This window comes from Humulus lupulus, chromosome 5 (assembly GCF_963169125.1).
Source record: "Humulus lupulus chromosome 5, drHumLupu1.1, whole genome shotgun sequence".
Lineage (NCBI taxonomy): Eukaryota > Viridiplantae > Streptophyta > Magnoliopsida > Rosales > Cannabaceae > Humulus > Humulus lupulus.
In genome coordinates, this window is record NC_084797.1 from 194,893,404 (window position 1) to 194,905,843 (window position 12,440).

At 39.1% G+C, this 12,440-nt stretch overlaps 1 protein-coding gene across 1 annotated transcript; it reads right to left on the reverse strand.

Annotated features, from left to right (window-relative positions):
• Window positions 1-1,927: 1,927 nt before the first annotated feature.
• LOC133833901 (pectinesterase inhibitor-like) lies at window positions 1,928-2,728 on the reverse strand. The gene has a single exon (XM_062263500.1). The coding sequence runs from the start codon at window positions 2,633-2,635 to the stop codon at window positions 2,018-2,020; it is 618 nt and encodes a 205-aa protein (XP_062119484.1). The 5' UTR covers window positions 2,636-2,728; the 3' UTR covers window positions 1,928-2,017.
• Window positions 2,729-12,440: the final 9,712 nt, after the last annotated feature.

A 12,440-nucleotide genomic window follows, 5' to 3' on the forward strand; every position in this document is an offset into this window, starting at 1 on the left:
ACAGTGGATAAGGGTATTATAGTGGATAAGGGTATTGTAGCTAGTTTATTAAAAAAACTAGCTATAAATATAAACATTTCAAAAGGGAGGTAAAAATTTAATGGGCTTCATATTAAGTTAATAAGAAATATTTGTTTCACCTATGCACATTGTTTCTCACAGATATATCATTTCATTGTACAAATGCGAAACCAGAAACTATTGTCAATGATGCTTAAACTTCAATATCATTGTAGATATATAATTCTAATGTTACATATTTATCTTATTTTTATTCTAAAGAAGAAAATTTGAGTTTCAAAGTAAAATGAAACCTCGTGGCTTATGTATGGTCGCGCTTGCTTCAGTACCATATTGTATGGAGTACATATATTCCATACTAAAGTAATTTTGCCTCTATCTGGGAACTCAAACCAATTGGACGAAGTCTCGTCTTTTAACTTGTCCTTTTATTTTTAGTGTTGTTATTTGAATACTTGGACGCAAATCATACAAAAAAAAAAAAAAAAAAAAACAATAACTTATCTTTTAAATTTATCGACGTTGACAAACTTTGAAACTTTTTTTTACCTTGGCAAATTTTGTAATCTAAAAATAGTAGCAACCAATTTTGCATGTTAAAATTGTAATAAAAGTTTGATAATTAATTTAAATTGATTATGAATTATTACACAATAAAATAAAGTCTTGCCATAATAGGCTATAATGCCACAATACCTGGCAAGATAATGCAAGAAGATCACATCGTCGCAGCATATATTTAAATTTTACATATTTTTTAAATATTTTAACAATGTCGTCACAATAAATAATTTTAATATTATTAAAAATATTATCAATTGTAATGACTGCCCAATAGATATCTCTTTTATATAAAATAATGCAACACAACTAGTGGGTTTTAATAGATATTTGGTGAACAAATAAACAAATAAAGCTGAGGCTATATATGCCAAGAATTCTACAAAGAAAGAGCACCACGTGTCCCAGAATTGCAATGCCTTCAGGCCAATCCAGCCCCATATGCAAAGGCCGGTGGCTCTAAATGGTAGGAGACCCTAAAAAAAATATTCTTTTTAAAAAATTTATATATAAAATGATAATTTTTAAAATTTTATGACCTTTATATATGTAAAAGAAAATTATTTTTTTTTTCAAAATTTAGGGTCTGAATATGTGGGACCTAGATACAGACATGGCTTGCCTGTGCCAGGGCTGGGCCATGTTCCCCAAAAACACAAAATTAATTTGTTTTGATGATTAATAGCTAAAGGAAAACACACAAGCCCAGGGCCATGACAAAAGAGAAAGATGTTGGGAGCTCGATCAGTGGGACTTTTAACAAACAGGTAGTAAAATTAAACTTCTTGAAGAAACAAAAGTTGAGCTATGATAAATTTGTAACCATTAGAAAGAGAGAGAGAGAGAGTACTTTGAACGGTATGGAAGGGACAGAGAAAACGGTATCAATTATAAAGTGTATTATATGTCAACCTATCGTAATCTGGGCAACATACCTTACATCTTACATGTATTTTTATGCACTAAATATTTATTTATAGGATGCGTAATAGTTTGTATAGTATAGTGAGTTGATATAAATAATAAAAATATTATGCCAAAAGCTTGTGTAGTATGTCTTTGTTATCTATAATCAAGATAGCATTTAATATTATTATATTCATTTCCTTTTATATAAATTTAACCATGGTGTTATATGTAGGCAAGGTGCCTTATAGCATTATTCTAATATTAACAATTGCATTTTTCTTCTATTGTTTTGACTGAAGTTGTAAAATAAAATAACCTTAATTTATTGTTAAGAAAAATATATGTAGAGAAAACGAACTAAGAAGCAAAATATAAGAAAAATGAAGAAAACTATATCTAATTCAAACCACAAGATAAAAAAACTTAACACAAGAAAGATTTATTTTCTCTAAAATAAAAGAGTAATAATATAGATGATCTTCAATATATATATATACATTTTTTTAAAGAAAAAAAAAGGTAATTTTCAAGACGAATGAGAAGTAAGCAAAGTAGCGATACAAAGAGCAATATCACACAACTGAAAGAGACGATAATTCTCCTTCACCAAAGGAGACTCCACTTCTTCACCTCTTTCTTTAAACCCTTCCTCACAAGTACTCGAGGCCTCCATCACTGCGCTGAGCCAAACCCTAGCCGTCTCATAATTCTGGTTCATAAAAGCTTCGATGGCGTCGACGAGCGTGGTGACAGCATCGGAGTACAACTCCAAGCAATCGTTCAGGCACATCGACGAAAAAGGATCCAAACCAGTAGTAGTCGAATCATTAATACTATTATCGAGAATCTTCTCAATGGTGACAACTGTGGCGGAGGCGTAATCTAGGGCGAGCTCCATGGCCACTAGAGCTAGGCCTTGGAGATTTGTGATGGCGTGGCTGATGGGAACGTTGTGGAGTGAAGCCGCGCAGAAGTTGTAGCTGAAGACCTCCGATAGGTCCGCACATTTGGTGCATGTTTGGTTGATTATTTCTTGGGATGAGACTAAATTGGAAGAAAGAAAATGTTGTTGATGAGCTTCTTTATAAGGAATAGTTGTAAGCAAGATAATGGTGATGATGAAGAAGCTGAGAGTTTGGACCATTTTTTTCTTTGTTAATTTCCTCTTAGAGCTAAATTAGTATAGATGATATATTTGTGTATATATATACGAGTGAAAAGTTGTATATTAGGTATAGTTTAATATATAAACTAGTTTCTGTTTGGGGTGGAGTATTTATATAGAGTTGGTCAAACGTACAAGTTAAGCCATTGGAAGTTGCTTATTTTATCTTTGACGTCTAGACAGCATCTTTGTGGTCCTACAAAATTAATTATTAAAGATTAATTTCTTGCAATCATGAAAATTTAATTTGTACTGTGAATATTATTAGAGACACTAAAGCAAGGTTATATTAAAAATATATACGTATATATGTGTGATCTAAATTTTAACTACGTTTCCAAAGAAAGAATACACAAATTTAGATTGTTGAATACTCGAGTGCAATTATGGTTCAACCTAAGTCTTGTTATTATAGGACTTTAATTGCCAAATTAACTCTAGTTACAACAAATTATTCCAGATCAATATATACTTATACAAATAAATAAAAGAACATTTCTTAAAATATAAGTTCGAGTCATATTGGTCCATTCGCATAAGTAAACTTTGTATACGTACGTACGTCCTTTTTATTCCCCCCTTTTATTATAACAGGGAGTTATCATAAGAAAAAAATAAATATAGAAATAGCTTCATTAATTACACATATATATACTAATCAGCAAGTCTTCATTGTTAATCATTACATGTTAGGAACGTGGTTGTTTTCTTTGCGTCAGAATGGTATAATATTGTTTACTTATTATTATTGTTATTACTTAACAATATAGATAAACACATATATATAATTTAATTGGTCATATATTTAATCAAGAGTAATACTTTTAATTTCCACAATCAAAATACACATCGTGATGTTTAAAAATATTCATGAATGAGATTACTTATACATCATGTGTTATATAATTTGAATGTACAAATTAAGAAAAGATTTATCATTACTCATATATTAATATATGTATATGTAATTATTTATAATTTATATGGTATAGTACTATAGTTAAATTTGCAGAGGAAGTTTCCTCTGACTTGGAACTCTCTCGAGGCCGTCCATATATAACAGAAAAAGCATGATTATTAATTTAACATAATAATGTGCGATTCACTTGTGTGGTTGTGTATTGGCAATTTGGCATATATATTGTTATTGGATCTTGGATTTGTGTGATTAATCCAAAGGAACTTTTCCTTTCTATTTTAGAAACGAATTGATGGACTCTGTTATATTACCTTTTACAATTTACAGCATGCACATAGTCTACTATAGTATTCTGACATGTGCCAGGCACGTGATATGTTACAAATTAATAATGTGTTCATGTGGTGGTGTTTTTAATATGTTTGTAAAACTTGATGATTTATGCATCATAATATATTCTAATTTTACACTATGTCATTCTTAAAGATTATCACAAAATTATGCATTTTTTTTAATAATTGAACAAGATTGCCCCTGCCATTTGAAAACCATCACTCTCACAAATTGTCTCTCTTGTTTTCTCTCTCTCTCTCTCTCTCATTCTCTTTGTCAACTTCTCTCTACCCACAACAATCAATCAAGATAAAAAAAAAAAAATCATTGTTAAACACCATTGAAACACCTACACTCTATCACCATTGACGAAGCACCCGTCATTAAAAAAAAAGTTTTGAAGATTTCAAATACCATTTCAAAACTTAAACAAAAGAAAATATTCACTTAAAACACTATAATTGGATTTTGAATGCTTATGTGCAAGGTTTTCTAGTTTTATTTTTATTTTTCCAGATCTAGAACTCTGAAAATTGAAAAAAAAATTTAAAATAAAGTCTAACGATGCATTTGCGATGTTGCCTTGAAAATATGATTTTTGGGCAAAAAAATTGATGTCTAACGATGCAATTATGATGCATTTGCGATGGTGCGTTGAAAACATGGTTTTTAGGCCCAAAAAATGATATTTAACAATGTCTAACGATACATTAACAATATATTTGCAATACTCTGTGAAGAAATTTGATGAAAATTTTGGCAATGCCTAACTGTTACGCCAAGATTTCGAGATGGAAAATTATGACCCCGAAAATTGGGCTTGTCAGGTGTGAGGTCAAAATATGTACAGTCGTCATATGATCCTACAGTCGGACCTTTTTGAAGTAAACAACGACCTCGGGATGTATAGCCTCGAATACACTCTGAGCTCGCAATGGCCATAGTATGACACTTGTATATATCTCTCCCTGATTGCCTTCAGGCAAGATCCTTGAGCTTGGTAAGTGTAAGCTCGAATGTGGCAACATCGTCAAACATCTACTTTTGTTCTGTGCATAGGCGAAACTAGGCGACGAGCTCGTGATCAACTGATAGCCTCGGCGAGTTCAATGCCAACTGCTGATCTCGAATATTTGATGAATCCCGTATCTGGATTAATCAGTTACATGTGAACATGTTTATTGTTGTACAATCCCAATATTTAAGGGGTATCATTTAATCTGTTATCCGATCCCACTTTCCATGGGACATTTCCGTGTATGTGGGAAATCATGCATTGAAAGGCATTATATTAATTGATTTCCAGAATTCATTCCTGAAATGTGTGGGAATGAATTATGTAACATTCCCTATATATAGAGAAGGAAGCACCATTTGTAAAGGAGAGGAATTCTGATTTCTGGAGAAAAAACTCTGGGCAACTATTCTTTGAAAAGTTTCCAGAAAACTTCCAAGTCTTAATAACATAGACTCGTGGACTAGGCAGAATCAACTGCTGAACTACGTAAAAAACCTGCTGTGTTCATCTTTACTTATTTCCTCCAATATTTTCTTGTTTAATTTGCTTTCTTATTTAAGTTGACGAAAAACAACGTCAACAGTTTGATACTTTCATTGAGAGCCATTAAACAGTACATGCGTAAGTCTGTTTAGTCAGGAAGCCTCTCGGAGTAGCGATGGCTGCAAATGATCCCAATGTTCCTGAGGAGGAAATTTTAGATGAAGCTGAGTACCTCCGGCGCCCTGGAAAGCAGCCTATGGTGAATTCAGATCTCGATGAGAGGAGTGGTTCATTCGACTCTCGAGGACCACCTACTCCCAGGAACGACGAGGACATGTACTACAATCCTGAACGGTACGTCCCAATAGTGGAACTCGAAAATTGTCAACTGCGAAAGCAATTGGCAGAAGCTAAGAAACGCAACGAAGAGCTAGCCAGACTAGCTGCTGAATCGCAGGCAACTCAAGCTCCACCTTCGCCAGAAGTACAGGCTCCGCCTCTGCGGGATGTTCACGTTCCTCCACGTAGACCTCGAGGAAGGCCGCACAAAAACGCGGCCACCCGAAGAGCGGAGCAACCTCCGCTGCCTGCAGAGCAACCTGCTTTGTCGAGAACCCGGAGAAGTAACCAGGCTGAAGGTCCTGCCAACCCAACTGCGGAGGCACCGGCCGGGGTAGGGAATAATCGAGCTCCCTCGGAGGCTCGGACCTAAAATCCTAGTACCGCACAGAATTTGGCAGAACCTGATTGAGCAAACTCAAGGCCTTCTAGGCCCCGTAACGGATGGCAGCCACCATCGCCAATAAGACACCCACCATCGCCGATAAGGCACCCCACGCCAATTCAGAGGGATGCACAACCGAACCATGGTGATAAGGAACGGCGAGCTGGGCGAAGGCGTGGGAATGGGGAAACTACTAGGGAGCATAGGGGTCCCAATCCCACGATAAGCCAAATGTCTCGATCTCAAACTGTTGAGACAAGGCGACAAGCAAGAAACCCATCTCTAAATAATCGTGCAATGAGTCATGTCAGCGAAGGCTCGGGTGACACCAGGTCTATGAGTATATACGACCAGGAACCCAGGAACACTAGGAATCGCAGAAATCACCCAGATTTACGGGAGCATCTGAACCATAATCGGGGGCATGATAATCCATCTAATCCAGATCTGAGGGATCATCTCAATGGGCGTAAGCACCCTGCGCTGAGGCGCGAAACTGGAGTTGTAATCAACAATAACCAGTTCCCACTGATTCAAGTCAGACCCCCCCCGGTAGATTCAAGTTGAACTCCTTGTAACCTTGGGAGACTACCCAGTCTCGATAACCAAGATGATGGAGTTCATATTGGTGGATCTTTCATCTGCCTATAACGTTCTGCTCAGGAGACCCGCCCTAGTAGGGCTGGGGGAAGTTTTGTCCGTCAGGCATCTGGCCATCAAGTTCTCGACTTCCATTGGCATCGGGACTCTGAAAGAGGACCAACTCACAGGGAGGGAATGCTACAACATTTTCATTAGAGGGAAGAAGCAGAAAAGTGCACAAACACTTGTTGTAATTAAAGATAAGAATGGAACGGTTTTCAAAATAGACGAAGAGATCGATCCAAGAATAGAAGAAAGGGCTGACCTCGAGCCTCTAGAGGAGCTCGATGAGGTCAAGCTCGAAGAAGCTGATCCTCCAAAAACTGTGAAGGTGGGGAAAAACCTTTCAGAAGAAACAAAATAGCAATTAATTGACTTTTTAAAGAAGAACCAGGATGTTTTTGCATGGTCGCATTTGGACATGGTAGGGATAAGTTCTAATGTAATAATCCATGCACTTAACATTGACAAGAGCTTCCCCCCAAAACAGCAAAAGCGAAGGCTCCTGGACGATGATAGGAAGAAAGCCTTGAAGGAAGAAGTTGACAGATTAAAGGCGAACCGGTTTATACAAGACGCCTTCTACCCTGATTGGATCACAAACCCGGTCTTGGTACTGAAGCCTAACGGAATGTGGCGGACTTGCATCGACTATTCCGATCTCAACAAGGCATGCCCCAAGGACTGCTTTTCCCTACCTCGGATGGATCAGCTCGTAGATGCCACAGCTGGGCACGGTCTTATGTCATTCATGGATGCTTATTCAGGATATAACCAAATTTCCATGCATGCCCCAGGCCAAGAACTTACGAGTTTTGTGACAGATAAAGGTTTGTACTGTTACAATGTCATGCCTTTCGGGCTTAAGAATGCTGGATCCACGTATCAAAGGCTTATAAACATGATGTTCTCCGAGAAAATAGGTAATAACATGGAAGTATATGTTGATGATATGTTGGTCAAATCTAAACATAACAATAGCCATGTGGACGACCTCGAAGAATGCTTCGTCGTGCTACGAAAGTACAACATGAAGCTCAACCCCCAAAAATGCTCCTTTGGAGTATCATCGGGGTAGTTCCTGGGCTTTATAGTAAACGCGCAAGGAATAAAGGTTAATCCTGACAAGATCCAAGCTCTAATTCACAAGCCCTCACATCAAAAACATAAAGATGTCCAAAGTTTGACTGGGCAGATGGCGGCATTAAGTAGGTTTATCTCAAAATCTACAGACCGCTGTCTTCCATTCTTCAACCTTCTGAGAGGGGGCAAAAAATTTGAGTGGACAGAGGAATGCGAGCTGGCATTTCAGGAGCTCAAGAAGCATGTCGCGGAGCCTCCTATCTTGTCAAAACCTATCACAGGAGAAATCTTGTACCTGTATCTCGCTACAACCGAGCACGCCATCAGCATCGTGCTCATCCGAGAAGACCAGAAGGTACAAAAGCTAGTATACTATGTCAGCAAAAGATTACTGGGGGCAGAATCGAGATACCCCATAATGGAGAAGTTGGCTCTCAGCCTAATTCACTCATCTCGAAAGCTCCACCCTTACTTTCAAGCGCACCCCATCCATGTGCTGACCGACCAACCACTGCGGCAAGTCTTGTCAAAGCCAGAAGCCTCAGGCTGATTGTTAAAATGGGTTGTTGAGCTCAGAAGATTTGAGATCACTTATCATCCGAGAACAACCATAAAAAAACAGGTTTTGGCAGACTTCATAGTGGAATGTACTGGAGTAACTGATGACGAAGTTATAACCACAGCCCACGAGTTGTGGAAACTTTATGTCGATGGATCCTCCAACAAAAATGGACCGGGGGCAGGAATCATATTGATCACTCCAACTGGAAGTCAATTTTACTCCGCCTTAAGATTTGGCTTCGAAGCATCTAACAATGAAGCCGAATATGAAGCCTTATTGGCTGGACTTCGAATAGCCAAGGAACTCAAGGCTAAGGCAATACATTGCTACAATGACTCGCAGTTGGTGGTCAACCAAATTTTAGGGGAATACCAGGCTCGCGGAACAAAGATGGCCACGTATTTAGAGAAGGCAAAAATAGCACTCGAACATTTCGAGTTCTATACAATAGAGCAAGTTCCCCGAGAACAAAATTCGAATGCAGACGCCCTAGCCAGGCTCACCACATCCACCGAGATCGATGCGCTGAATGTTGTGCCAATCGAGCATCTGTCGACACCCAATATTAGTGAGCCTGAATAGAAAGATGTTTGCATGATTAACTCTGAGTCAACCTGGATGACCCCAATAGTTGATTACCTTGAAACCGACACTCTCCCAGTAGAACGAAACAAGGCTCGGAAACTAATGTATCAGATTCCCAAATACACTATTGTGGAAAGAAGGCTATATCGGAGAGGGTACTCTATGCCATTACCCCGATGTGTGACTCCACCTGAGGCCAAAAAAATCCTAGAAGAGATTCATGAAGGATTCTGTGGAGACCACACTGGGGGGCATAGCCTATCTAAGAAAATCATACGACAAGAATACTTCTGGCCCACTATAAAAGCAGACTCATTTGAGTATGTTAAGAGATGCGATAAGTACCAACGGTTCGCTACTGTAGCGACCCAAATTTGCTAATAAGGCTTGGAGCCTTGATTAGTGTGTTTGGAAGGAAATAATTGTTATACTATGTTAACTTATGTGAATTTAATGAATATGTGATTAGAGTGCATGTTTAGGCGATTAAATATGCATGTGGGCCCGTTTGATTGTTAGGGGCAAATTGATAATTTTAGCCCGTTGAGGGCATAAATGTAATATATGTGATATTTTCGATATAATGGTGATATATTTGTGATGCACGTTTTGAGACGGTCCTAGAGAGCTATTCCGCTTAAAGTCACAACGGGATTTTATACCCGGCTCGTGAGGAGTCTCGGGGTATCTCGGGATTGTTATAAATTTAGTTGGGGACTTTTTGGTTAATGGTTAATGGTATTTTAGTAACTTGGGTAACTATAGGTAACTCTTGAGGATAGTTACTTTAAGTGTGAAAGTGGTATTTTTGCAATGGATTAAGGAAAGGACTAAAGTGCCTTGAGGGTTAGTTAGAGACTAAAATAGAAATGAGGGTAGTTGGGTAATTAGGCTTTAGGAAGGGATAACCTTGGCTGAAGGATAGTCATTCACGTTTTTCTACACTTAGACAAATTAAAGAATTTTGCTGAATGTTTGAGAAGAAGCAAGAAGGAAAGGAAGAAGGGGTCTAGGGCTGAGATTGGAGTTGAGTTTCTTGAGATCAAAGAAGGAGTTCAAGCTAAGTTTGGGGCAGCTAGAGTCAAGCTTAGGCCAAGATTTGTCCAGAGGTAAGGCATCATCTCTGAATTTTAGTTTCTTGCAAGTTTGATTTTGGAGGTTAGGTTGAATATTGAAAGCTGGGTTTTGGCTTAGCAATTGTAGAATTCAGCTAGAAAATCAAAGGGTGTCAAGCTTGGAAGTGGATTTGGCGGTGGCTCAAGGTCGAATTCCATCTTGAGGTATGAATTCCACGCATAAGTCTTTATCTGGTATGGTTTAAGATTTTTAAAGGGAGGTTTAAGTTTTGAAAGGCTTGGTTTAAGTTTCTGAAGTTTTAAACCAAATTATGAATTGTAGGTTTGATTGCGTGTTTGAGCTGGTTGATGATGTTTTTGGGTTGTTAGATGGTTTATTTGGGGGTTTTGAATTGAATTTGGGACTTAGGTATGCATTGGTATTGGTTTGGGAATGTTTTGGCTTGGGGAAAACGTTGGGAGAAACCTAGATTTCTGGGTTTGCGAAGGGGCGTCGCGGCCCTGTTCTTCTGCGTCGCGGCGCTAGGCAGCTTCAGGGGAAGGGAGCCCTTCTGGGCGCCATGGTGCTAGGCCATTTCTGGGCAGGGGAAAATTGTTGTTTTTAGGCTTTTTCCCAGGGGGCTTGGGGGACGCTTCCACCACTTTGTGTGGGGTTCCGGGAGGTCCCGAGGGCTCGGGTTTGGTTCTGGGAGATGCTTTTAAAATAGTTAGTAATGGGAGTGTTACTTATGTGTTGTGACTAGGTTCTCGGTGAGGCTCGGACTAGAGGATCGTGCTCGAGGATCCAGTGCTCAAGAAGCTCGGAACACAGGTAAGAAAACTGTTGTACCCACAGAGCAGGGCGGGCCCCATGGTTGTGTTGCAGGGCACGACCCTATATGATTATGTGTTGGGTGTAGCCCATTGATTGTGTTAATATATGTTTAAGTTATGTTTTAATTATGATGTGTATGCACATATGTGAGTGATCGACAAGGGCTGGGAACGGCGAAGGCCGGGAAATGAGAAGGCCGGGAACGGCGAAGGCCGAGAGCGACAAGGGGCCGGGAGCAGCGTTTAGCACACGGGGTGCGAGTTGCTAGGGTTAGACCCTAAAGGATACCTGAGATATCCTTACGGTGAAGACTGCAACCCAGGGCCTGGTAAAGCGCCTGGGACGGCTAGGCCGTATATGTTTAGCCAGTTGGCAAATTTGTTGTATGCTGAGTGGTTTATATGCATATGTTGTATATCTATGTGGAGTTTTCTTGCTGGGCTTCGGCTCACGGGTGCTTTGTGGTGCAGGTAAGGGCAAAGAGAAAGTCAACCGACCATGAGTATGGAGAGCGTGAGGCGGCGCGTACATGTCTGGTCTACCTGGCTGCCACGGCCAAGGGTATTTTTGGGAATTGTTTGTAAAGAACCCTATTTTGTCATTTAGTCGACTTTAAATATATTTTGAGTTGTAAATATTTATAAACAGTATTTTGGGATCCCAAATGTTAAACATTTTGTGATTTTCAGTAAATGGAATTATTTTCAAAGTTTAAGACTCTGTTTATGGTTTGATTACACGTTTGCCTTAAAACCTCGATTAGCGAGTTAAAAGCACGTTTAAAACTCACTTAGTAACGACTCTAAGGAAGTAGGGCGTTACAGCTACAATCCCGCGAGCTCCACCTTCTGAGCTAACTATGATGACCTCCCCATGGCCATTTGCGGTGTGGGGAATTGACCTCATAGACTCGTTGCCAACTGGAAAAGGTGGAGTTAAGTATGCAGTAGTCGCGGTCGATTATTTTACAAAGTGGACCGAGGTCGAACCTCTGGCAACAATTACCTCAAAAAAATTCTTGGACTTTGTGGTAAAGAACATCACCTACCGATATGGAATGCAAAGAAAAATAGTGTCAGATAATGGTACTCAGTTTGACAGTGAACTGTTTACCAATTTTTGTGAGAAAAATGGGATAATGAAAAACTTCTCCTCTGTTGCCCATCCCCAAGCAAACGACCAAGTCGAGGTTGTGAACAAGACTCTCAAAAGTTCTATGAAAAAGCAATTGGAAGAAGCTAAGGGAAAGTGGCCCGAGGAGTTGCCCCAAGTATTGTGGGCCTATCGAACCACAGCTCGCACTTCAATAGGACATACCCCTTTTTCTCTGACATATGGATGCGAGGCCATGTTACCAATCAAGGTCGAAATACCCACAATTCAGAGCCATGCTTATGATCAAGCCTCGAACCAATCCCAGCTCGCAGTAAGTCTGAACCTGATTGAAGAATGAAGCTCAATTAAAAAATGTTGCATATCAATAGCGAGCTACCTGATATTTCAATAAAAATATTCGGGACAGGAAATTCGGATTGGGAGACTTGG

What these genes read in the sequence shown, in the direction of transcription:
- LOC133833901 (XM_062263500.1), bottom strand. Translation starts at nt 2,635, where the DNA reads ATGGTCCAAACTCTCAGCTTCTTCATCATCACCATTATCTTGCTTACA.